General features: G+C 48.0%; 1 protein-coding gene across 1 annotated transcript; it reads left to right on the top strand.

Moving 5' to 3' along the window:
- Window positions 1-150: 150 nt before the first annotated feature.
- On the top strand, window positions 151-27072 carry BATF (basic leucine zipper ATF-like transcription factor). The gene is made up of 3 exons (XM_075532413.1): window positions 151-213; window positions 2717-2821; window positions 26872-27072. Exons 1-3 carry the CDS (start codon window positions 151-153, stop codon window positions 27070-27072), a joined length of 369 nt encoding a protein of 122 aa, XP_075388528.1.
- The last annotated feature ends 371 nt before the right edge of the window (window positions 27073-27443 follow it).

Here is a 27443-nt window from a genome sequence, read left to right as displayed (position 1 = left end):
GGTCCCAGGTGGCTGCGGGGCAGACCGAGGAGGGACCTGTGCTATTGCTGGGGTACTGGCCCCCGCGGGCAGCCAGGCAGGAAAGCCAGCTGGTGACAAGAAGACCCAGAGACACCTGGGCCTGTGTGTGAGCGCCCAGAAGATCTCAGGATGCCTCACAGCTCCGACAGCAGTGACTCCAGCTTCAGCCGCTCTCCTCCCCCTGGCAAACAGGTGCGTCCCCCTTCTCCCTCTCCTGCCTTCTGAGTCCCCTGGGTGGGAGGCGGGTGTGTGTGTGTGTGTGTGTGTAGAGAGAATGAGGAACCCGAGGAGTGAGGAAATGGCTCGTGGCACCAGCTCCCTGTTAGACTTCAGACACGGTGTTTGCAGCTCAGTGGTGACGATAGAGACCCTCGTCCTTCCACCCATTCTGCCAAAGTCCCTTGGGGGTCCCATCATCCTCCCCCCACTGTGCCCCCCACCCTGAGAAGCTTTCGAGGAAGCCCAGAAGAGAAGGAGCAGGCTCTGGTTTCCCCGGGGAGAGGGTCTAGCTTTTCCAAGGCAGAGGGAGAGGAGGAACGTGGAGCTGGGAAACTGGCAGCTGCCACCCAGATTCTAGACAGGCCGTTCCCCAGGAGAGGGCCACAGGGGTCCCTCCAGAGCCTTTTTACCAATTGGAAACAAGTTAGAAGGAGCTATGGGGTGCTTCCCCACTGGGATGGCCACGGCTATTACCTGCTCCCTGTGGGGCTTCTGAACATAAACCAGAAACTAGTCCCACACACGAGCTGGAGACATTCCCAACCCCAGGGGGAGCCCAGAGCGAGCGGGGTAGGGCTTAGAAAGACAGGTGCTGCCTGGATGGTGACTTTGGATGAAAGGGGTTCAGCTTGAGGGGTCACTCTGCCTGGCACCCAGACTATGGGGTGTTCTCTTCACCACCCTCTTTGGCATCCCTCCCCAGAGGAAAGCCTCCTCTTTCTCATCCCAAGCCCCAGTGGCTTAAAATCTTCTTCCCCCTCGGACAACTGTCTTCTCCTCATGGAAGAGCCAGTGCCCCAACCTGGCAGCTGTCATGACTATCTACCGGGAAACCAGCGGGCAGGGGGCCTCTAGAGGGCGTTCCACACAGCCACGATGTGGTCTGAGCAGCTTGGACTGCCTGGAAGTCGGCATTCTTCTCGGGAAGGAAATTACTCATGGCTTCCTTGGTAGTATGGCTCCCGGGCCCTCAGAGGAAGAGCGCCACCTTTCTTTCTAAGCCTTGTCTTCCTGCTGCAATGGCCTGGGAGTGTGGGGCACGCTGGGGGCGGGCGTTCGTTTCGGGGGTCTTGCTCTGGCAGCTGCACCCCTCTGTGTGGGGAGGGGGAGAGGGAGGCAGGGAGTAGGATCTGGCTGCAGATGAGCTTCACGCAGACTCCTGCCCTTGTTAGCAGCGTGGGGCATGGCCAATCTCTCTGCCCAAGCAAAGGACACACTTGCCTGCAGGGTGGACTGAGAGGAACTCCCAAGACTTCTTTGTTCTTCCAAGCACTGCCTCCCAGAGCCGGGGAGTCTCCACCGGGAAAGTTATTCTACTTGATGAGGACGCCTAGTGTGCGTACCGCATGTGTCAGGGGCTAAGGACTCTGGGGAATGGGAATGTGACTGGGGTACAGATGGCTGCAGGGAAGGAAGAGGCAGCTCTGTGGGGGGGACTTCAGCCCAGAGACGCAGCTAAAGACTCCATGGGTACCAACCAGCGAGGAGGCAGCTCGTGCAGAAGACTGCAAGGGTGCCCGCCAGTGAGACAACTAAGGAAGGGGGTGTCTTAGAAGCGCCCCGATGTAGCATCAGATGATGGAATTCCCTGTCCCTCACCCTTCCACGATCCTTCCACTCCACATTCTCTCAACACACACACACACACACACACACACACACACACACACACACACACACGCTCACCCAGGCAGCATCAGATGATGGAATTCCCTGTCCCTCACCCTTCCACGATCCTTCCACTCCACATTCTCTCAACACACACACACACACACACACACACACACACACACACACACACACACACACACACGCTCACCCAGGCAGCATCCCAGCTACAGTCCAAGGGCAGGTGGACGGTGAGCGGCACAGGCTGAAGCTCAAGAGGAAGGATGTGCCCACTCTCATCTGACCCGGGACGCTAAACAGGGTCGGGGCCGGCTTAGTAGTAGGCTAGGAGATGTAATTTCCAGGTTGCTCTAAGTCGGCATGGGCAGGCTCTGTGCGGCGTAGTTTCCTCACACCTAAAATGGGGGAATAACACCAACGTGCAGAATCGGAGAATTAAAAAGAGCCCCTGGGTTGCCCAGAAGCTGGTGCGTCGGAGGCGGTCATCAAAGGCCCGCAAAGCATCAAGAAGGCTCTGGGTCGGGCAGTAAGGAGCCAAGGGGAAGGCGCCCGCCCGAGGAAGAGATGTGATCAAATACATTTCAGTACCTTCCCCACATTTGCATAAATACAGTCTTGCCAGAGCTGGAGGTCTCCTGCCCTCTTTGTCTTGTTCTGGTAGCTTTGGGTCAAACCACTTGCTGAGCCCCGAGGGCCTGGGGACGCCGTCTGGGTGGATGGAGAGATGGAGGGCGGGAGGCGGGGAGGAGGCACGGCTGGATGGGTGAACAGTCACCACCGAGAGATGCTGGTTTCCTCGGGAAGAGAGGAGCGCGCTCATGGCGTTCTCATGGTCTCTGCCGCCCAGGGCTCATCAGACGATGTGAGAAAAGTTCAGAGAAGGGAAAAAAATCGCATCGCCGCCCAGAAGAGCCGGCAGAGGCAGACACAGAAAGCAGACACCCTGCACCTGGTGAGTGTTGAGCTGTTCATCCTCTCTGGAGCCTGTGCTGCCCGCCACCCATCTGCCACCCATCTGGGCCCATAGTGCGATTCCGCCTGTGTGCGCCTGCGGTGGCCAGAGGCGTTGGAGGGTGAGGGTTGTGGAAGGGAGGGGTGGTGACGGAAGCACTCCCATGATGATATGGAGAAGATCCTAGAGCAGGGCATGGACCAGAAGGCTGAACTCCATTCTGCCCCTTCCCCAAGAGGAGTTGGATGTGGGGAGTCCACAGCTGGGGAGAAGATAGAGCCAGCAAGGGCGGAACTGTCTGGGAAGGAATGGCCAAGCTCCAGAGGGTTGGGGATGTGGAGGGGGGGGCCATGATCCCGCACTGCTAGACCTACGTAGCTCCACAGCATCTTGCGTTTTGCGTTTAGGACCAGAAGGTCTACGTCACTCTGTGCCTTATTTTCCTTTCCTGGGCATCATGGAAGTTTTATTTGGATACTTCTGTGTTTAAAAATATCCCAAGATACCATGTCATGTGCGCTTAACCTGGGATGGTCACCATGTTGGCTGACACTCGCCAGAGAAGGCCCTGTTCCTGGACTTGCAAAGGGTGGACTGGTCCTCCTCCAAAGTCCTCGTTGGTGTTTCTGAGTTGCGGGCTTCGTTACGCAGCGCTGCCCCCGGGCACCCAGACTGTATCACTTTCTCCTCCTCTTCAGTCTGGCCCCTCCTCTGGGTCTTGCTCACCGCTCACTTCCTCTCCCATGCCCTCCTGTCTTTCCTCCAGAAACTTCTCAAACTTCTCGAACTCATACCAAACTCACCGCCATCAAGTCCCTGCCGGGTCATAACCACTCTCTAGCACGGGGGCAACTGCCCCCGGGACGTTTCAGGACCCTAACTCCGCGTGGGAATACACAGCCTGGTCTTTCTCCTATAGAGCAACTGGTGGCTTCAAACAACTGGCCTTGCCTTTGCAGCTCAACATGTAACCCACCATACCGGCATGGCCTCTTGTACTCCCTCATAGCCACCGAGTCGACCCTGTAAGCGGGGCAGAGCTGCCCCTGTGCGTTCTTGAGACTGTAATTCTTCACAGAAGTAGAAAGTCTCTTCTTTCTCCTACTCTAGTGCCCCAGTAATTGATTTCAAAGGGCAGCTTTGTTCCAAAAACACAATTGTTACCAAGAATGAATAGCTTGGGCTTAGATGAAAGAATAAGAGAGCAATCAGTGAGCAGCTTCACTTTGGAAAGAATAAATAAGATAAAGTGTTAGGGAAAAGGGGTTATTCTCTAGAAACCCCAAACATTTAGATTTTGTAAGGAAAGAGCAGGCTGTACCCATACTTTGGATGGGCAATTGTGTTTTATTTGAAATATATTCAGCATCTGCCCCCACTGCCCACCAACATAGTTTTGAAGTTCAAAAATATTTGTTGAATTGTAAAAAAAAAATGAGTGCACAGGAAATCTGTACCTCTCCTAGCCAGCTGGTGTAAACGAGATGCTGGTACATATGAGGAGGCTTCAAATATTCACGGAAAAATTCTATATCTTTCCATTCCATTTCCCACAAACTTTTTCGCAGCCCCCTCGGGAATGAGACATTCTCTGCAGTTTTATTGTGACTGAGGGTCTCACTACACTCCAGTGTATTTTTGCTTTAAGCTTAAAAGTCTACAACCACCGGCTTTGTCTCTGATTTCATATTCTCTAGAGGAAGCAAACAAATGCATAAAAGTTGAACAAACAAAAAGCTGTTTTCATTCAGGCAGACAACGTTCTGAGACTGACGAGCTGTTATTATAAAGTATAGCTCTCCAGCGTCACGGTCAAACTGGCTTTGAATCTTACCTCTGCAGTCAGCTCTCTACGGGTCCAACCTGAGAGATGTTGGTAGCCTCTCTCAGACTCCACGTGCTTTTCTGCAAATGGGAAATGACCACAACGAGCTGGCATAATGGATAATGCTTTGGGTTGCTAACCCCAAGGTCAGCAGATCGAAACCACCAACTGCTCCATGGAAGGAATATGCACCTTCCTACTCCCACAAAGATTTATAATCTCAAAAGGCCACAGGGGCAGCCCTACCCTGCCCTGTAGGGTTGCTCTGAGTCTCAACCCACTCAGCGGCAGCCTGCGAGTGGACGTCAGAGAGAGAGCGATGTAAAGAGCTTGTGGAAACCTAGTATACAATGAATTCCTTAACAACCTCTACTGAAAAGCCCACTGAGTCCATTTAGACTCCTAGCAGCACTCTACAGGGGTTCCTGGGGCTGTCCCTTTTCACCTGAGCAGACAGCCTCTTCTCTCCCTGCTGAGTGGGAAATAGGTGTGAGCTGCCGACCTTGCAGTTAACAGTTCAGTGCTGACCCTACCTGGCTTTGTTGTTTTGAGACCCAAGAGAAAGAATTATAACTAAGGTAGCCTGTGTGTGTACATGTTATTTCAAATCCTGGAATCCGTTTCGAAAGACTCCTATGGGTTGGAAAGTTCAGGCACAGTATTACTAGTGATGGAAAGCTCTGTCCCACCAAACATAAGAACAGAGGAGTCCTCCCTGTCTTGAGCTACGCATTGGTCTCCCTGTCAAGCTGGGCCTTCATTCACCCCCTTAAGGCCACAGGGATGTCGAGGAAGACATACTGATGGGCATGGCCAGGCTTTGAATTCTAACTCCGCCGTCTCTCTTTAAGAGCAGAGTCAGCCCCAAAGGTTCTGACTGGCATAGTCATGGCTACACTGGCATACTCTGTGGGGCCTGGGAGTCCATGCATCCCTGAGTCACAGTGATTACTGCCCCCCCCCACCCCCAGCCTTAGTCTCTGGAGCAATGGTTCTCAACCTTCCTAATGCCGTGACCCTTTAATCCAATTCCTCATGTTGTGGTGACCCCCAACCATCAAGTTATTTTCGTTGCTACTTCATAACTGTCATTTTGCTACTGTTATGCATCACCATGTAAATATCTGATAAGCAGGATATATTTTCATTGTTGCAAATTGTGACCCATAGTGACCCATCACAAAAGCAGTATGTCATATATTGTGAAATATTTATTTCTAATTACAAATAAATGAAATTTGTCTTGGAGCCTGGTGTAGCATGGGTAACAGTCTTCGTGCCGGGTACTGGTATGTGGGCAGATCTGCACGTGGGCGGACCCACCTGGAACCAGATAGAGGAGTGGTGTCTCAGTTCCTAAGACCATCGGAAATATGTGTTTTCCATATTTCCGATGGTCTTAGGCAACCCCTGTGAAAGGGTCGTTCGAACCCCAAAGGGGTTGCAACCCACAGGTTGAGAACCGCTGCTCTCCAGTTTCCCTCCTCACCTTATCTGAATACAAATAGGCTCATGCCCACCACCTTGCTTTTGGGGACCGTTGCATCGGTGTTCTGTCTCTGGCCAGCGAATGGGCCCCATCAGAGTTGCCACATCCAGCTGGAGGATTGTACTCAGTGGGACACACGCCCTTGGCTTCGACAGAAACTCTTGGCAGCAGCATGTGCATCAGCTGCCACCTGACAGCATTTGGCTGCGGTCTGAAATATCCGCTTCCTCTCAGGCGGTCATCTCCTGTTCGCTCCGTCCATCCCACCCTTCCTGATGCTTGCAACTCAGGGAGAAGACGCTCTGCTTCACCAAGCTGAGTGCGTTGGTTTCTCCTGGACGCCTCTGCTTGCTGGGAGTGCTGACATCTTGTATCAGTGCTCCAGCCTCAGACACAGCTGGATGGCGCCCCCCACGGGGCTTGGAAGACTAGGTGTCAAGAGGCCTTCAAAAGTACGGTCTCGAATGAGGACCATCTTGTCACCTCAAATGCTGGGGCAAAGAAAGGCTCTCAGTTTCATCTCTTGTCACTCTCACCTGTCTTAAAATAGCCAAACTAGTTGCCTTCTTTCTGCAGTGAGAGTGAGAATGTGAGATGTTTGCTACCTAAAGGTTTCAGTATCTGTCCCCTAAGTGGCTTGCACCAAATGTCCTAAGTTGCTTTTACAATGGAAATTAGGGAAGGAGCCTTAGGGAGGATTGTGTTTAGGCTCATCCCAGTGTTAAAGCAGCCCCCGCGTTACATAATCCTCCTGTCAACTGGCTCATGCGATTCTTCTCCTAATTGTGATACCAATGAACTGAGTCCACATTCCATTTTAATTCTTCTCCGGTTGGGGAGTCCACACAAGTACTTATGACACGTAGTTGCTTTTCTCCTGAAGACAACTCAGGGGGCTATTAGACACTGATTAAAAAGGAGGAAGCCATACCATGACTAGTTAGTGTCTCAAAGAGATCAGGAGCTAGTAAATGGATCCAAAGTAGTTTAAGAACACAGACAAGACTAAAAAATTAATGATACGAATTTCAGATTAATATTAAAAGTAACAAGTTTCTTATATGTAAGCCATAACCAATTAGAAATTAATGGAAGGAAAGATTCCCTGTATATTATCCATGGAAGCCATGGGAAGAAGCTCATATAATAAAAACATGCATTTTTTTAAACTGGAAAATTATCATAAGTGACTGAAAGACCTAAATAAATGACAACAATAGTAAGCTTCTTTTAATTAACCTTTGCATTTAATAACATCCCCATAGAAACCCAGTAGGAAATATCTGGAAGTTAGGAGGAGCTAGACTAGCTATTGTGAGCTTCCATAGAAAAAAGAACTTGATGTAAGAATTGTTAGAAAAATTCTAAAAGAAGAAGAGTGAAGATTAAATGAACATAAATTACAAACATAAAAATAAAAACAATTTGTACAGGTCAACACATTGAACAGAATAGAATATACAAACATGTGCAAATATAAATTCAAATTTTTAGACCCAAACATATATCATATCGTAAAAAAACTAGTGTAAATGTAAAATGACTCAGATGGCATTTAAAATCAGTGAGAAAAGGCTGAATCATTTAATAGAATGACGACAACTGTAAACTATTTGGGGGGTGGGGGTAGCGGATCTTCATTTCTTATAAAATACACATAGATTAAATGTAAAAAAAGTTAAGGATATTTGGAAAATATGGACATTAAAGTTTATCTTGGAAAGAAAAAGTTCTCTGGTAATGAAATATAGAGCCACAAAGGAATAGATTAATATGCATAGCTACATAAAATTAAAATATTTATATAAAAATTAAATATACATAAAAATTAAAACATTGATATAGCTTAAAATGCTACCAATATATGTACAATCAAAGGCAAATGACAGACTTGGGGAAACATCTGCTAAAAAAGAAACTTTTATTTACTTAATACGTGGCAACTCTTATGAATAAGAAAATAACCTGAGAGAAAAATGAGGAATGATTGCAAATAGGCAATCCACAGAAAAATTTAAATTAGCAACTAGTAAATGTGTGACAAGATCCTAGACTTTGTTTAGTCAGGAAAATGATAGAGAGGTCTGAAGGGCCGGCCCCCATCCCAACTATATGGACAGCCCCCCAGCTCCCACCCCCAGAAGAACTCACTTCAGAGGACAGCACCGAAGCTATAGCTCAGGAAGAGGGACATGTCTGATCAGAGCACATGGGAGCAAATGAAGGGGGAGAAAAAGAGAGTGGAACACAGCCTGGCCCACCAAGCCTTGAGGATGATATCCCTGCTCAGAGCAGCCCATGCACAGAGAGGACCATAGAGCTAGCCCCACTATAAGACTCGAAGTCCTTCACTGACCCATAGCTCTACAGGGGACAACACTGGAGACACAGTGTGGGAATTGCGCCTGATCTGACCCCACCACACCGAGGCAAAACACTAAGGGTGTGCAACAGAACAGCAAGGGGAGCAGAGCAGGAAGTCCTGAGGAAATATGAAAAATAGACTTTGGGGCCAGGTGTGGTACCCCATCAGACTTGACTGGAAAATACTCTTAAAAGTTAACAAACAGACCTTGAACTATTTACAGGCTTTTCTCTTTTGTTGTTGTTTTCTTTTCTATTGTTGCTTTGTTTTGCTCTGTCTTGTTTTTTGTGCATATTATTATCTCTGCAGATCTATCTAGATAAGATAGGAGGGATAAACAATCTGGAGGAGCAAACAATGGACCGATGGTTCCAGGGGGACATGGGAGAGGGGGAGGGAAAGGAAGTGATGTTAACAAACCCAGGAATAAAGGAACAACATGTGATCCAAAATTGATTGTGAAAAGGGTATAGGAAGCCTAGTAGGGCTTGATCAATGGCAATATAACCAAGAGGAATTACTGAAACCCAAATGAAGATTGAGCATGATGGTGGGACAAGAGGAAAGTAAAAGGAAATAAAGGAAAGAACTAGGAGGCAAAGGGCATTTATAGAGGTGTAATACAGGCATGTACATATGTAAATATATTTATATGTGATGGAGAAATAGATCTATGTACATGTATTTATCGGTTTAGTATTAAGGTAACAGATGGCCATTGGGCCTCTACTCAAGTACTCTCTCAATGCAAGAACACTTTGTTCTATTAAACTGGCATTTCATGATGCTCACCTTCCCAACACGATCACTGAAGACAAAGCATGTACATAAGCAAATGTGGTGAAGAAAGCTGATGGTGCCTGGCTACCAAAAGATACAGCATCTGGAGTCTTAAAGGCTTGAAGATAAACAAGCAGCCATCTAGCTGAGAAGAAACAAGGCCCACATGGAAAAAGTACACCAGCCTGTGTGATCACAAGATGTCAATGGGATCAGGTTTCAGGCATCAAAGAACAAAAAATCATATCACTGTGAATGAGGGGGAGTGTGGAATGGAGACCCAAAACCCATCTGTAGGCAACTGGGCATCCCCTTACAAAAGGGTCGCAGGGAGGAGACGAGCCAGTCAGGGTACAGGGTAGCAATGATGAAACATACAACTTCCCTCTAGTTCCTAAATGCTTCTTCTGCACCCCACCTCCCACTATCATGATCCCAATTCTACCTTACAAATCGGCTAGAGCAGAGGATGTGCACTGGATGTACACAGATAGGAACTGGAAGCCCGGGGAACCCAGGACAAATAAACTCCTCAGGTCCAATAATGAGAGTAGCGATACCAAGAGGGAAAGGGGAAGGTGGGGGAGAAAGGGGGAACCAATCACAAGGATCTACATTTAACTTCCTCCCTGGGGGATGGACAACAGAAAAGTGGGTGAACGGAGATGTCGGACAATGTAAGACATGACAAAATAATAATAATATAGAAATTATCAAGAGTTCATGAGGGAAAGGTGTGGGGAGGAAGGGGGGCAAATGAGGAGCTGATACCAAGGGCTCAAGTAGAAAGCAAATGTTTTGAGAATAATGATGGCCTCAAATGTGCTTGACACAATGGCTGGCTGGATGGATCGTGATAAGCGTTGTAGGAGCCCCCAATAAAATGATTTTAAAAAGAAAAAAAACAACAGTGGAATGTCCTGCTAGATTAGCAAAGATACGAATCCTGCCAGTGCGTGCTGTTGCCGTGGCCGTGGAGAAGCAGGCACCCGACCTACTGCTACTGGGAGTGCCAGTCAATGGAGCCCTATGTGAGGGCAATTTGATCAGGTTCAGCTGACAACGATGATATAAAAATCCATGTGACTTCTAAGAGAATTTCCATTTCACTTACAGTGACTCCCATTACGGAAAATGCACAGTTTCAAGAACAGCAAAAACCAAAAATTCCTTCAGAGGATAGTTTTAAGTTAAGGGTTAGGGTTAAATATTTCTTCAGCGTAATAGTTTCTTTTCTTGTTGTTTGTGCTGAATATTACTAATTGAGAACTTAACTATGTACCAGGTCCCGCGTTAGCAGCTCCACGTGCAGTGTCTCATTTATTTGCAAAATAAGCCTATTTTTATGAGGCTTTGTATTGGGTTAAGTAACCTGTCCCGAGAGGCCGTTTATGAGCGGGCATATCTGATTCCAGGAAGCATATCGTAACCATTCTGTTTTATTGCTATTTTCCTCCAGACTCGTTTAAAGATGTATTCATCCTACCTAACATGCCAACCGCATTTGTGCACTCATATCACATACCAGCTTTCTTTGTTTGCTTGCTCTTATTTTGCAAAGTGTTTTCATAAGCGTTATGCTAAATGTTACCCTAAAATTAACATAGCACACTTATAAAACTGCTGGGGTGTTAGAGAGGGGAGGGGGAGCACTGAGGAAAAAATGCAGAAGGCTTATATTATTGGAATAAAAATAGAGTGCAAACTCCAAACTCACCGCTACCGGTGACCCCATAAGACAGAGTCCACCAGCCTCTTTGGGTTTCTGAGACTATAGTTCTTTATGGAAGTAGAAGGCTGCATCTTTCTGAGGAGCGGCTGGTGGTACCAAACTGCTGACCTTGGGGTTAGCAGCACAACTCATAACCACAGCGTCACCTCCTTGATTTTCTTCCTGTATTTTTAAATTTTTTTCTGTTCTTCAAGCACATTTGCCAAAGTCCTCTCTTCCCCACCATTATTAGGCATGATGACGAAGGTAAACATCTCTCCAGGCCAAATCTGTATGTGTGTATACCGGTATATGTGTGTGTACAGGAGTACACACCATCAAACCTGTACCACTGTCCATTGAAACCACAGTGATAAATATGAACATTTCGCATGCTAATACCCCTTGACCACCTGAAAATGGTGGAGGCACAAGAACCCTTACTGCATTATTAGTTGTGAACAGTAAATTATCCTACTAGGTCAATAAAATTAGACAGAGGCCCAACAGCACAGGGTGAATCCTGTTTTGTACTTTGACACAGTAGAATTTGAGTAGAAATCCAGTGGCAGAGAACATGCAGAGTTCATGTAACATGTGTGAGTTCGGGCATGTTTACATGCACAAAGAGATTTCTGGAAAGATGTTCGGCAAGATGTAACAGTGGTTATTTTTGAGTGGCCGTGTTTGGGGAAGTTTCCCTTTTTCTACTGCTTATGTATATTTTTTCAGATAATGTGTATTATTTTTTAAAAATCAGAATAAAACATTAGACTATTTGCACCGGCGGAGAGAAAAAAGTATCAATACAATCCGCCTGTCCTAAGGACTTGCCCATGGATGATGGTTTGATGTGGTTCATACTGTGAGGTGTTGGGGGGCCCAGGTCAGTCCTACACCAGTCTGGATTCTGTTCAAATGGGATTTGACCTCCCAGGGTGAGAGCTGACCCTTTCTCACCCTGCAGCCATCTCCAGAAAGCAGAACACAGATTTCTCGCTCTTGTCAAAGAGTCCCTGACCCAGCTGCTGGGAGTATTTCTTGGTTTTTTCTCTACGACTTAGCCTCACCGTTTTTGTTAATGGGCCTAGGTTGAGTGTGCAGAATCACGGCTCCTGGAGACTCGGTAGAGGGTTCACACTGTGGCCCGTGGAAGGAGTACTCATCATGATGGTCACAGGTCCTTGAGGACAAAAGTCACAGGACTCTCAGAGGACATGGAGATGTTTTAGGCCAACGCACGGGTCTCATCAGGAAGCCTCTGACGCTTTTCTTTTCTTTCTTTCTTTTGCAGTGTTTTAGCAAAAATTTATTATTTTTAAATACAAATCTCTCGATAACTAGTTACAACAACAAAAACAGTGTTTGTACACTCAGCTTACATGAATGTAAGGTTGGGACAGTATTTCGATCTCACGCTAGCGGCCTCCCTCATCTGGATGATATGTCCGTGTCTTTGTCTCCTTTTAAAAATTTTTTTTAAAATAAGTCATTTTATTGGGTGGCTCTTACAGTTCTTATAACAATCCATACATCAATTGTATCAAGCACATTTGTACATCTGTTCCCATCATCATTCTCAAAACATTTTTTTCTACTTGAGTCCTTGGTATCAGCTCTTCTTTTTTTCTCTTCTTTCTTTTAAAATCATTTTATTTGGGGATCATACAACTCTTTTTAAAAAAAAAAACATTTTATTAGGGGATCATACAACTCTTATCACAATCCATACATACATCCATTGTGTCAAGCACATTTGTACATTTGTTGCCATCATCATTCTCAAAACATTGTCTTTCTACTTGAGCCCTTGGTATCAGCTCCTCATTTTGCCTTTCCCTCCCCCACCTTCCCTCCCTCATGAACCCTTGATAATTTATCAATTATTATTATTTTGTCATGTCTTACACTATCCAACGTCTCCCTTCAACTACTTTTCTGATGTCTATCCCCCTGGGAGGGGGTTATATGTAGATCCTTGTGATTGGTTCCCTTTTCTTCCCCATCTTCCCGTTACCCTCCTGGTATCACTACTCTCATTATTGGTCCTGAGGGATTTATCTGTCCTGGATTCCCTGTGTTTCCAGCTCCTAGCTATACCAGTGTGCATCCTCTGGTCTAGCTGGATTTGTAAGGTAGAATTGAGGTCATGATAGTGGGGGGTGGGGGCATTTAAGAACTAGAGGAAAGTTGTATGTTTCATCATAGTTACACTACACCCTGACTGGCTCATCTCCTCCCTGTGACCTTTCTGTAGGGGATGTCCAATTGCCTACAGATGGGCTTTGAGTCTCTACTCTGCACTCACCCTCATTTACAATGATATGGTTTTTTGTTCTTTGATGCCTGATCCCTGATCCCTTCAACACCTCATGATCACACAGGCTGGTGTGCTTCTTCCATGTGGGCTTTGATGCTTCTGAACTAGATGGCTGCTTGTTTATCTGCAATCCTTTAAGACCCCAGATGCTATATCTTTTGATAGCTGGGCACCATCAGCTTTTTCACCACATTTGCTTATGCACCCATTTGTCTTCAGCGATCGTGTTGGGAAGGTGTGCATCATGGAATGCCAATTTAATAGAACAACATGTTCTTGCATTGAGTAAGTGCTTGAGTGGAGATACAATGTCCATCTGCTGCCTTAATACTAAACCTATAAATATAAGCACATAGATCTATTTCGAGGGGCTAAAGTTTAAATGTCCCCCTATGATGAAAGATTTTTAAGTTATAGTCCCAGTGTAAAGGACAATGACAGATTGGGGAAATAGTTGCATTAAATTAAATCATTGTGGGATGACCTCAGGGCATGAAAAGAAGCAAAAGACAGAAAACAAAACAAAATAGATGGCAGGAGAGACTCTTGAATGTAGAAAAGGCAAAGAAAAAGTGGAGGAAACAACCAAATGAAGGAGTTGAACAGAAGAATTCCAAAGGGTGGTTCAAGGGAAGCAAATATTATGAAATGTGGAACAACCAGAGTTAGAAAGCCAACCGGGAGAACAGCTCGGTCCTTCTCAAGCTGAAAGCGCCAAAGAAACGAATCGGGCCCGGGTGGCAATATTGAAGGATGCTCTGGCAGACTATTGAACAGTGCAGGGAGCATCCAAAAAAAGACGGAAGGATCAACCAAAGTCACTGTGACCCAAAAGGATAGAGTGATGTTCCACTCCTTCAGGAGGTGGCAGATTATAATCAAGAACCGATGGAAGCAAAAGGAGGACTCCAAGCTACAGGCACTGGAGAAAACGCATCCAGGAATCCACAGAATACCGATTGAGAAGTTGACGAAATATGGTGAAGCGATCTAACCCCGATGCACACGTTTCCAGGTTATAAAGGAAATACTACTCTGTGTCCCTCTGCTGTCTTTGAACTGCCGTCTCTTGGCCTGCGACAGGTTCTACATGAGCACGATGCAATGCTGGGAGTGCCCCCTGGTCTAAGAAATGTAGAGAAATTCTAAGACTTACCTTGCCAGCTACTGAGAGAGAGTCATATGTGGGTCTATTCTGAAAGGGAGAAAAAAGGAGATGCAACAGAATTATCAAACAGTATTACTTATATCGTGTTCAAGTACAATTTTGATGATGATGATATAAGAATTATTGCAGACACACATTGACAGGGAATGGCCATACGTTCAAACTGGGTTCAGAAGAGGACATGGAATGAAGGGTATCATTTCTGATGTCACATGGAGCTTGGCTGTAGACAGAACCAGAGAGCTAGTCACTTGTGTCTCACCAACTAGGAAAAGGTATTCAACCGTGTGCCTAAGAACAAGTATGGAAAGCATCGAGAAAAGTGGGAATTCCAGAACACTGCATCGTGCTCATGCAGAACCTCTACCTGGACCAAGAGAGAGAAGGTCGAAGGGACAAAGGGACCCTGGGTGATTTAAAAGCAGGAGAAACGTGTGCCAGGGTTAGAATGCTTCCCCACATGCATTCACATCTGCATGCTGAGCAACTGACCCAAGAGGCTGGGCTGTAGGAAGAACCATGCAGAGGACACGCCCCTGCTTGCCGAGAGCAGACAAGACTTGAAGAGTTTACTTATGAAGAAGCAAGGAAGACTACGGCCCTCATCTGGATCACACCTTAACACAGAGAAGCAGCCCATCATTCAGAGAACAACCTTTCTCCACGAAACCTGTAAGCAACATGGTGATAAGCGGGGAAAACACTGAAGTGGCTAAAATGTCATTTTACTTGGATCCACAATACTCGGGGAAGTAGCAGTCAATCAATCAAAAACAATGTATCGCACTGGGAAAATCTGATGCAAAAGGCCACTTCAAAGTGTTAAAGAGCAACGTCACTCCGAGGACGGTGGTTGTTCTGTGATTTATGTCAACTAGACACTCCTGGCTAGGGGTGGAGTCACAGCTGTCAATCAGGCCACAGCCTGATGGTCTTCCTTGGGGTGGGGGGTGGACTTCTCACAAGGTGCACAGGGAGTCCCCTCCTGCCTTTCTCCCTCTTTGCGTTTCTGCTTGCTGGCCACCCTGAGAGCTGCTGGAGTCCTGTCATGTTTCACATGACTCTGCCCACACAGGCCTGTGATCTTTCCGCATTCTGCATCATTGCATGTGGCTGTGTGAGTCTGAAGAGGGACTTATGCACTAATATTGGACTTAAAATTTGAGCTGGACAGAGATGGGATGCTCTCCTTGATGTGAAGCTGTTTCTTATACACATGTGAGTGTCAGTGGATTGGTTTCTCTAGTCAATCTGGCCTAACCTAAGGACCAAAGTGTACCTGTCTGAAGCCATGGTATTTTCATTCACCTCCTGTGCTTGACAGTGAATAAGGAAGACCAAAAAAGAATCGATGGATATGAATTATGGTGCTGGCAAAGTATAAAATATACCATGGGATGGCAGAAAAATGATAACAATCTGTCTTAGAATAAGTACAAACTGACCCTTAGAATCGAGGATGGAGACACTTCATCTCACGTCACCAGGAAGGACCAGTCCTGCAGAAGGACATCGTGTCGTCTGTGGACACAGTCCCTTCAAGGCAATCCTTACCGAGAATGAGAAGGCTGGTCGTGCCCTTTGTGAGCTCACTCCTAAGAACTTGTCGTAGGAAATAATTGTTCCCAAACCAGAAACAGTTTTGGTAGCAACCAAAATATGTCCAATATTGAAGCGCCATTTGCAGAAAATTGAGGCTTATCCACGTGATGGTGTAGCCATGACAATAACAGTTACGGTGACGATGTGATGTGATGAGTTACGACAGAAAACAAGATGCAATGCTGTTCTGTGCTGTGAATGAGGTTGTGTGGAAATCAGCATGCATGTTGCTGCCAAACGGCAATAGGTGCAATTGAAAGCAGTGTGTCAGGGGACAAGGATTATGGAAGTTTTGAGGTTAAAAGAACCTATAATGTAGTTACACTGTATTTTTTACATTAAAAGCAAGAAAATGGTCAAGTAGAGTAGAGTAAACTTTGGTGGAAATCAAGGACAAAGACAGGATACCCTAGAAGTGTAATTTGGGGGTCCTATTTCACTAAAGTCACTTTATAATTTATCCTCCAAACAGGGACATTTTCAAGAGTAAAAAAAAAAAAACACCCTTCATTGCCATTGAGTTGACTCCGATGCACGGCTGACCCTCTAGGACAAGGTGTAACTGCCCCTGTCGGCTTCCAAGACTGTAACTCTCAGGGGAGTAGAAAGCTGTGCCTTTCTCCCGAAGTGCGGCTAGGGGTTTCAAACCACCAACCTTGCAGGTGGCAGCCCAATGTGTAACCACTACCCCACCAGGGCTCTGAGAGTAAAAGGGAGCCACAATTAAAATTATGCCAAATCAACAGGGACATCTAGCTGTAGGGGCACCAAGGAGGTGCCTGGAGACCTTAGGAAAGTGCCAGTTCCTGACCAAGTGGAGAAGACCGGATTCCTCGGGGGTTTCCTGGACCTGTTGCTATTAGTTACCTTCAAGTCCATTGCTCCACTCATAGCAACCCGTGCAACGGAGTACAACTGCTCCCTCGAGTTTTCTAGGCTGCCATCTTTCTGCAATGTGCCCTGGTGGTGCAGTGGTTAAGTGCTTGGCTACTCACCCCAGGGGGGCACTTGGAACCCACTAGCTGCTCCTTGAGATAGAGCCCGGGCAGTCCATTACTGGAAAGACTACAGCCTTGGAAAAGCACGTGGGGCCGTTCTACCCGGTCCTTTTGGGTCACGGAGACTTAGAATGGAGGCCACAGCAAGGACTTTGGCTTGTTTGCTGTTCAGTCCACACAAAATGGAGAGCCGATGGACTTTGGTGAAATGCCAAGCCAGTGAAAGTGAGTGTTGTTAAGATTTTTATGAACAACCATAACAAGAGCATATGGTTTTGTATTTGATCATAAATCTGATGTACTCAGATGCTTGATTGGCAGGATAACGTCGGGCTTTCTGCTAACAAATACATCCCATGCCCTAATTTTACAGACCTACACACACACACACACACACACACACACACACACGGGGTAGCCTTGCTTTAATGTTGGCTCTCTCATTTAAACTCACCAACCACCCAGTGAGTTGCTATTGCCTCCCGTTGTGTAGACCAGAAGGTTCCGGCTCAGAGAAGTCACCCAGCTGGGATTTGAGTGAGTTTTGTTGTCACAGATCCAGTTCCTGCTCCCTGTAGCGCAGTTACCTACTGGCTCTCGATTGGCCAGACTCCATCCAGCCTCAAGGATCTGCTCAGAACACCTTTTCCCGGTTTCCATCACCATCTCCCAGGGCCTCGGAGACATTCACTTTCCCCATTCCCATGCCTCAGTCGCCTTTAATGTCATCTGATTGAAATTTCATGTCATCGAAGCTTTCCAAGCTGCGTAATTGGATTTCAAATAGGAGGCCATTTGAGGTCGTGCACAGCACTGTTCACTTGGTAGAATTCATTTATGGATGCTTCTGGTTATGTTCCAGTCTGGTTGCCCCACAGAGCCACTGGTGGGTTTGAACCACCGACCTTTTGGTTAGAAGTCCAGCACTTACTCACGGCACCACCAGGGCTCCTGGGGGAAGGTCCAGGCCAAACGAGTGAAAGAGCAAGCTGAGTTCCTGTGAACATGCTGCCATCTGGTCCCTACTAACCCATCATCGCTTCCGTTTGAGGAACAAATGTGTTGCCAAATTGGGGCTTAACCTGGGCCTTGTAAAAGAAAATAGATCTGTCGGGCTCCTTTGTCACTATTCTGGAGTTACAGAGAAGTCGAGCTATTCAAGCACTCAGATGGTTGGCTGGATACTTCCTCCGAAGGTCTGTAGTCCGCCCAGTGTTCAACAGTAGACGCCTCACTCAACTCTTCATGCACAGACTTCAGATGTTGGTCAAGTTGGCAGCCAAGAGACGTGATTTTCTTGAGCAGTGACGGTGTGCCAGCCTTGTTCGAGACACCAAGGAGGCAGCAGGGAAGTCAGTGACCGTCCCTGACCTCACGGGGCTCAACAGTGGACAGTTATTAAGTGATGGTTATGATTTCTGACTACTCTTACTCCCGGCCTTTTCATCCTGAGAATGAAGAATGAATGGTGGGCTACTTGAAATACAATAGTAAGGAACTTTACCTTAAATGAACATTGGTTTGAACAAAGTGTTGTTCACCTTAAAAATGTGCTCCCACCTCTTAAAAATTGCTTGTTTATTTTATAAAATAAAATACATTTAATAAAATAGCAAACTACTCACTGACTGTAAGGTCAGTGGTTCAAACCCACTAGGCACTTCAGGAGTAAGAGATAAGGCGCCTACTCCTTTGAAACTCTACAAAGGGTTGCTATGAGTTGGAATTCATTCAATGGCAGTGGGTTGGTTTGTTTGGTGTAAATATATAAAATGAAAAATATAAAGTGTGTTTAATAAAATAGCATTTCATTAATACAACTAAAAATTATGTTCTTTTAATTGAAGAGCCAGCTGTGAACGTCATTCTCAGCATGTCTGTACAGTAGGCTCACTGGAAAAATATTTTTGAAATCTTGATGCCTAAGTCTCACCTCAGAACAATGAACACAGACTCTCTGGAGCTGAAGACCAGGACTTAAGACTTTCTAACGCCCTCCAGGAGGTTCCAGTGTGCAGCGAGGGTTGAGAATCAGGGGAGGGTAACACTGGAAGGGGTGGAAGTTGAATATGTGCAGCAGCATGTTCGGAGTGAGTTTGGAGCATTCGTGGGAATATATCCCCAGGTGCTCTGTCTAGAATCCTGATGGCTTAAAATATGTAAATACTATATAGACTTAAATATATGTTTATATATAGAGAGAGGGCATGCAAAACTAGCATAAACCTTCAGTGATGGCAATTCTTTGTTGCTTTGTGGTTCTTTTGCAAAACTGGGTTTACTAGTGATAACCTTTCTCACTTAAGATATTACTTAAGATTGTGTTGAACTACAAGGAACAGAAAAACCATCAAACAGATACTTCAACCGGTAACAGTTCATTTTTCTCACATAATGAGAAGCTGAGAAATGGACAGACCCGAGCTAGTGCCAAGATATCACCAAAGAAACCAAACTCCTTCTATCTTTCTGCGGCCATCTCATCACGTGGCTCTCTTCCTCAAGGTGGCAAGGTGAGGACGGCTGAAGCATCGGTCTGTGTTGAGAGAGGGCGGCCTTTGTCCTAGCATGACTTTGCCTTTCTATTTGAGAAGAGACACCGCGAGGTATTTCTGCTCACATCTCATTGGTCAGAATTCTGTCACATGGCCACACCTATCTCAGCCCCTTTAGAGGGAAAGCAAGGGAAGAGTTGGCAATGGATGCAGTTCTGAAAGCCAGTGAACAGGTGGGGTCTCCAGACAGGGCCCCAGAGGCTCAGCACCTGTTGCTGAAGGCATTTCTGGTGAGAGGATTCGCTCTAAGGAAACATCTGTGCGCCGAGGATGGTCCTTCTTCTTTGCTTCTAAGGGGAGAAATAGGACTTGGGGCGACTTGCCCCAGGCATGGCGGAATGGTAGGCATAGATTCACCGAGAGTTGAGAAGTGTCCTACCTTTCCATTGGCAGACCCCTGGAAAGGGGCTCCACCCCGTGTCTGTGTTTGGGAGACAGGAGGTGGTAACTGCTGGCGAGGGAACAGGAATCGGAATCTGAGGGATACCCTTTGCACACCACTCTCTTCATCTTATGTGCTAGGACATGCCATCGGGAGACACTAGTCCTTGGGGGTTAGTGGGCTTGGGGCATTATTCTTGGGAAAGTAGGGGGCCCGTGAAAAAGAGGAAGATCCTCAGCAAGACGGGTCAGCAGAGTGGCTCTCACGATGGGCTGACAGACCAATGGTGGGGACAGTGCAGGACGGGCAGTGATTCGTGCTGGTGCATGCACACAGGGATGCTGCGAGTCAGAGCTGACTCAGCAGCACCTAACGTAACGACCAGCCGCTCTTACTACAGCGTGGGCGGGAGATAAAAGGTCGTCCCATCAATAAATGACTCTGTGTTCTGTGGAGGAAACACCCAGGGACTATGTTGGCTCTTCTAGAATTGGAGATTCAAAAATCCAAGGTGAAGGTCAAGACCCTTCACCAGAGTTGGCAGGGAAGAGGACCATACCTTGCTCAGAATGACTAGCGAATCCTTGGGTGAGCTTTGGCCAGACCCTAGCTGGATAACACCAGCTATCCTTGGCCTGGGCCGTACTGGCTCCCTGGGAGGTAAAGGAACTGCCTGGGGATTCCCCATCATTCAAGAGCTCTTCAAGTGACCCCCTCCTTGGCCCCTCCAGTAGGGGATTTCCCAGAATGTTCCCATACCCCGAGGCAGCCTCCTCCTTCACCACCTCCACGCTGCCTGTGGTTGCTGGTAAGGGTGGCATCAGGTGACCCACAGGTGAGAGTGAATTGTGAAAACTACCATCTGGATTTGCATGAGGTGGGAAAGGAGGGAAGATTCCATTAGAAAGCCCACAGGGCTGAGGCCTCACAGAAGCTAACTATCGAATATCATAAGAGGTTTAACAGGCTTCAGAGACAAGAGCAGAGGGTGGCCCAATTGAGCCTACACCCAGGCTGCGCTGATTCAGGTAGCTGCAACAGCTCTCAGGCTGTGTGACCTGGTGGAGGTTTCTTGACTTCTCTGTGCCTCTGTTTTCCTCTTCTGTAAAATGGGAATATTATCTAGCACGTCAGACTGCATCAAAGATTAGGTAAAATATTTTTTTAAAGCGCTTAAAAGAGTGGTTGTCACATGATAGCATTTAATAGATGTTAGATATTGGTGGGCCAAGTTCTGCTATTCTTTTAAAATGTTTGTTTCTACTCAGCATTCTCATAAATCGAGTCTGTATCTCCATGTCCCCCCCCCCCTTTGAACAGTTCAAAGGTCTCTCTTGCTAACACATTCAGGTAGTAAATTTGGAACCTGGACTAGTTGAGCGTTGGACGAGGCTTGGGGTAATCCTGCGGTTTAGCAACATTAGCGGATGATTAGGATCCCTTGGGGCACCTTGAACAAGCCAGTGTCCAGGTGGAGTAGGATCTAGCAGCCAGACATTAACTGAGTCAAGGTCTGCGGAGGATAGAATACATGGCCAAGGTCAACAACTGTTGCTTGGGTGCAGTCTTCCTGTTTTAAAGTGAAGTAACTAGGGGTCAGAGAGGGAAAGCAATTCACTGAGAGTCACCAGCCAGGATAAGCACCCAGGGCCCATTTGACCCCAGCACCGTTGATGGTACCCACCACTGGCATATACTCAAGACCTCACTCAGCATCTGGAGGAAGGTCTGGCCTCAAGCCAGTTCTGCTTCCTGAGAACTATCTTTCCAAGTGATTCCCCTCTGACTCTGCTCTGGAGGCAGATGAGAAACTGTGGGTGATCTGGGATTGTCATTCTGTGTTTCAAGGACTCCCCAAACCGAGGCCTGGTATTTGCTTGAGACCTTCAGCCATTGCCAGTCTTTCAGGGAAAGGAGTTGAGTATGATAGATGGACCACAAGGCTTAGCAGGGCAAGACTCCAATAGCCCTGCTCCACCCCCTATGGGGTAATGAGGCTTTGCTTCAATCACCCAGTGTTTCCAGATCTCCAAGAAATCGAGGTGAACCCCACCAGACTGTGGTTTTTCTGAGGACCACAATGTGGGCTTACCCCTGGCACGGGCCAGATGAATTCTCAAACGGAAAGATTTCTGCAGAAGCCAAAATGTACTTCTCGGACCCGCCCGTTCCACTTTCCCCTCCCTGGGTTCTAGGGAGGATTTGAACCAGTTTAGTCATGGCTGACAAAGCGAGATTAGAACCGACCCCCAAAAGTAAAATCTGCGTGAAGGTTCAACACCAACCCCAAAGGAGAGATGACATGTCCAAGTCCTCGCGGGGGCAACTCTGAGGAGACATACTTTGGGGAGCTTGAAGAGAGGAAGAGAGAGTGGATTGTTGTCAAAACTATGGAGAGCGATTCGCATTCAAGGCGGCCTCCGCAGATGCCCTCTGTGAGCCAGCAGGCTTTGGGAGATTGGTTTGCTCTGCAATGTTCAGCTACCCTTGGTTTTTGTTTGCTTGTTTTTAAGAAGGAGATTAAGTTTCTTGCAGGAAATCAACTTGTCATTTCCCTCCATTCTGTCTACCATTCTAGTTCACCTGCATTGTACACATTTCCTGGTTCCAGGGGTCCGGTGCTGGTTGATTGGGACGTTGGGGGGTGGGCCGCGGCTACCTGGGCCCCCCAGGGGCCCCCGAGAGAGGCGGATGGAGCGCTCAATCGCATGCGCGGGGCCGTGGACGGAGAGGCCTGGGTTCAGACCCTTGCTCCTGCCAGGGCCGTCCACCGAGGCCCCCAGGCCCCCCAGGACTGGCTGCTGTGGGGCCCGGCAGGAAGCAGTCTTGCTTCCCAAGGTGAAGGCCGGCTCCCTGTCGCAGGTGGTTTTCTGGTGAAAGCTGAAGGCGGTGATGAAGCTCCTCCTAGAGCTCCGGGAAGCTCCGCAGGCGGGCAGGGGAGGGGCAGGTGAGAAGCCAGCGCGCGGAGCCCCGAGGGCGGAGCCTGGAGGCGGGCCTGCGGGCACTTCCCGCCAGCCGGGCCCGCCCCTGGGCGGGGAGAAGGTCAGCGCGGTCCGTGCGCCCGCCCACCCGGCCCCGCCCTTCAGCCGCGGGGTTTGCCCAGGCGCCTCGGAGCCCAGAATTTACTGTAAATGTTGCCACCGGTGGAAACTCTCAGAGGGGGCGAGGAAAAGGGGTAGAGAAAGGGGCCAGAGCTCCCGGCCCCCAGTTCCCGTCTTACCGACACCCTCCCTCCCTCCCTTCTCGTTGAGCTACTTTATTTTGCCTTTCGGTAAAGTGGGGGATGCACTCCCGCCGGTGGATGTGCCAGGAAACAGCCAAATGGTAAAATGATGAGCCAGTTAACACTTTGCCCAAGAAAGCAAGCTCTCGCTCCGCCGGCCTGGCCACAGCTCCTCTGGACGGGCCTGGATGGGTCCCCAGCATGATTCCAACTCCTGCAGAGTTTAAGTGAGCTAGCTCCATGGGGGGTCCTTGGCTGTTTTCGTGACCAACTCAGGCCATGGAGGAGTTTCTAAACTGACTTGGCTGGTGGATATGACCTGCTAACCTTTAAATTAATAGCCAAGGGCCCCCTGTGGCACCCTGGAATTGCACCCCGTTAGAGATGACTCAGTCCTGGCTCTGACTAAGCATGTACCTCTGCCCGCCACAAATGCATGGAAGCTTTCTGATGGGCAAGGCCACAGATGTATGGGGGGCCCTGTCCCTGGAAAAGAACCCCGGATCCTTATGTCTTTAAACTGGGACTATCCCAGGAAGTCTTCCTGAGGGCGAACAATGGCTTAGCTGAACCTGTCCAAACGGTCTGCCTTCAGCGCGGTGCCTTTTAAAGTGCTGTCTGCCTGCGATCAAACGGACAACAGCAGTTTGAAAGGTTAGGTGAGACCCTTGGGGAGGAGCGGTGTGGGTGGGTGGGTGTCAATGGGAAGGACCCACGGGAACAGAGGGCGAGGAGAGTCTCACAGGACACTGTGCATTTTGCTGTGTCATGCGCTCACGGACAACAACAAAATGAAATTTAAAAACAAAACACCTGGGTGGAGGGGTGATAGGGCCTCTGGCCATGTGCTGGGAAAATCCAGGGGGTGCCCATCAATTCATTGTGTTCTCTTTGGGGCATTTTAAATGTCAAGCTATCTGAACATCTGCTCGCCCTGCTCGCCGCCCACCATAGTTTTCAGTCAACCTCCAGGGCCAGCAGTTGATGTCACCAGTCACCAGACAATAAACATTCAAGTTGGTCCTATGGGCCAGGCATCGGGCCACATGTTCAACAAAGACAGCATCTAAACACGAAGTGCTAAAATGATTTTCTTTTAAAATTAATATCACAATTGACTGGTATTTCCAAAACTTGCCTGATTATTAGAACGACCTGGGGGCATGAATTAAAAATTTAGACTCCCTGATGTACCCTAAAACTATTGAATTCAAATCTCTAAGGGAAAGGCCCGAACCCATACTTTGAATGAGACCCCACCTTAATTTAACTGACAGGGCAATCTGGAGCATGCTTTATCTAAACCAAATAGAATTAGGAAGGAAGGAAGAGAGAAAAAGACCAAGTCTTGTCAGGGTACCCGCCCTAACACATCTTCACGGGTCCGGTAGGTGCAATTGTACAGTGATAATAAGTAAAGATTATAGTAAAATCATAGCGCATGAGAGCTAAAGAGAGATTGAAAGAATGGAATCAGACACATTTCAAGGTAGCATGCTCACCTCAGCCTCACTTGGTGGTCTACGTGGAGATTGAGAGAGAGAGATTTATTGCTAATCAAGGCTTGTATATTTTCTGGGGACATGCAAGTCTCTTGATTACAGGTGGTGACATACATCACAGGAAAGGATTGTGTTATAGGTGATACAGTAATGGGAGGGGGTGATCTAGGGGTATCCACTCAATAGGAAGAGGAGGGATTGAGGGTATACATATGGCAAGATGGGCAGATCCTAGATTCAGGATGGCAGCCTAACTTTGGATGTCACTGAGCCGGTTTGACCTGTTCTCTGGCTCACTATAGAGACCATTATCAGTAAGGTGTAAACCTCATCTATAGGAACTGAACCATGACTGTAAGTCTTTAGAGAGAAGTAGCCCATTGTCCTTAACAGGAGGGAGCAGGGCTGACCTGTGGTGGGACCAGACAGTAGTCTGGCAGCTGACTGACTGCCTTCAGGGAAGTAACTTGACAATCATTTCCCATTAACTGCAAGCAGTGTCCTAAGTCTAACATATTTGGGGGAGATGACTTGGGAGACATCTTTCTGTTTGCCACAAAGTCTCTAAACATTTGCATCTTCAGTGTCATTTGCTTTGAAAGCAGCAGTGATTAGCATAAAAGGCCTATTTGATCCAGTCCAGGGGTGTGACCCATAAAATCACATTGGAAATACCCACACAGCTTTCTGAAGGTGGGGATGGTTTTCCGTAAATGCTCATTACAGGGGCCTGATGTGGTTACGAGTTGGGCTTCTATCTGCAAGGTCAGTAGTTCGAAACTACCAGCTGCTCCAAGGGAGAAAAATGGGACTTTCTACTCCCATAAAAATTGACTGTCTCAGAAACTCACAGAGGCAGTTCTACCCTGTCCTATAGGGTTGCCATGAGTCGGCATCCACTCAGTGACAGTGAGCTTGAGTTTTTGTTTGCTTGTGTTTGGGGTTTTTTTGTTTGTTTGTTTGGATGGCTGGTTAATTAATGTCGTGACCAGTAATCAGTGTTCCTTTCTGATCTTGCGTTTTCCCAACTGGTGTGTTTCTGATAGTTTCACCACCACCATCGCAAAGCATCTAGGGAATGGCCCTCCCACTCCGCAAAAATGGGAAGCATATGTGCTTGGGTTGCCCCCAGAAGATGGTACAATCAACTGCTGGGTGAGCAGCAAGGAACGGAGAGCAACTTGTGGAGGACCCTGGCCACTTCCTATGTCCAAAGACCCCACATGTCCCAGAATTCCAGGCAGTTCGCCCTGCACTTGGTTTGTAAAACTATACGCTGATGGGAGGGGCCTGTGCAAAGCACCTGGAAGAAGAAATCGGCTACGAGTGAAATTAAAATGTTCTAACAGACGGCTGTAACTGCTAACCACTTTCCCTCCATACATGCTTGCTATACCCCCTCCACGTACACCCGCACAGAGGCCCCTGCACACAAATTCACAAACATTTACACACACACACGTGTCCCAGAAAGAACCATCATTACCATTTTGAGAAGTCAAAACAGACAAATAGCAGCTAGGTCACACCGTGCCACCTGGTTGTTGGCACTGTTAGCTGCCTTGGGATGGGTTTGTACTCACAGTGATCTAGGGTGTGCAGATTCAGGTCACCAGCCCTATCTCCTAAAGTGCCTCTGGGTGGGTGCCAACCTTTCAGCTAGGAGGTGAATGCTAATCGGTGTACACCACCCCAGGTCACCTTTGGCCTAATTCCCATCCAGGAACAGACAAACACAGACACACAGATGCCTGGGCTCACAACACCCTCAAACCCAACCCCAACCCCATCCCACTGCCATCAAGCCCATGCTGACTCACGGCAACCCTATAGGACAGGGTGGAGCTGCCCCTGTGGGTTTCTGAGCTTGTAATTCTTGACGGGACTAGAAGGCCTCATCTTTCTCTCGAGGAGTGGCTGGTGGTTTCAAACTGCTGACCTTGTGGTTAGCAGCCCAAGGCCTAACCACTACCCTTAGACGTGCCCATCCCCGTACTGGAGATGTAGATGCAGGTGTGCACAGACTCATGAGGGCAGGGCCTTCTCCATGGCTGTGCTAGGAAAAGTCTAAGCTGTTCTCCCCACCTTGCTGCCTCCCCACACTAACGCCCACCCCTCCCCCCTGCGCAGGAGAGTGAAGACCTGGAGAAACAGAACGCGGCTCTGCGCAAGGAGATCAAGAGGCTCACAGAGGAGATGAAGTACTTCACGTCCGTGCTCAGCAGCCACGAGCCCCTGTGCTCTGTGCTGACCTCCAGCCTGCCCTCACCCCCCGAGGTGGTGTACACCTTCCACCAGCCGCACGTCAGCGCCCCGCGCTTCCAACCCTGAGCGCCAGTGCAGCCTCCACCCCCCGGGGGCCGGCACACAGACTGCGTCCAGTACACCCTGGCCCCACAGAGCCTTGGCGAGCCCTGGGCCGGGGGCCTGGACACGGATTGCACACAAGGACTATGGTGGCTGGAGGTGTGTGAGGCCTCCCCGCAGGGTGTCACCCGCCTGGGGGTGCTCATCCCCAGGTGGGTGGCAGTCCCGGGCCACAAGAGCAGTGAGCATCAAGCCCAAGTCCCGGGCACAGACAGAGGATGGCAGGGAAGGGCTATTTTTCTAAATAAACTTTGTAAAAGACACCAACTCGGCAGGGGCCTTTTCTTTGAGACCTGAATTCCCTAGGGTTGGGGACTTCCTCTGTGTGTGGCCTC

The sequence above is a fragment of the Tenrec ecaudatus genome, chromosome 14, assembly GCF_050624435.1.
Source record: "Tenrec ecaudatus isolate mTenEca1 chromosome 14, mTenEca1.hap1, whole genome shotgun sequence".
Taxonomy (NCBI): Eukaryota; Metazoa; Chordata; class Mammalia; order Afrosoricida; family Tenrecidae; genus Tenrec; species Tenrec ecaudatus.
The sequence above is the reverse complement of the archived record's forward strand: the minus strand, read 5'-3'. Positions and strand labels throughout refer to the sequence as shown.

Excerpts from the sequence above, each read along its gene's own strand:
- BATF (XM_075532413.1), top strand. The coding sequence starts at position 151 with ATGCCTCACAGCTCCGACAGCAGTGACTCCAGCTTCAGCCGCTCTCCT. Across the intron at positions 214-2,716 it reads CTCCTCCCCCTGGCAAACAG|GGCTCATCAGACGATGTGAG; the intron begins GTGCGTCCCCCT and ends TCTGCCGCCCAG. Across the intron at positions 2,822-26,871 it reads AAGCAGACACCCTGCACCTG|GAGAGTGAAGACCTGGAGAA; the intron begins GTGAGTGTTGAG and ends CCCCCTGCGCAG.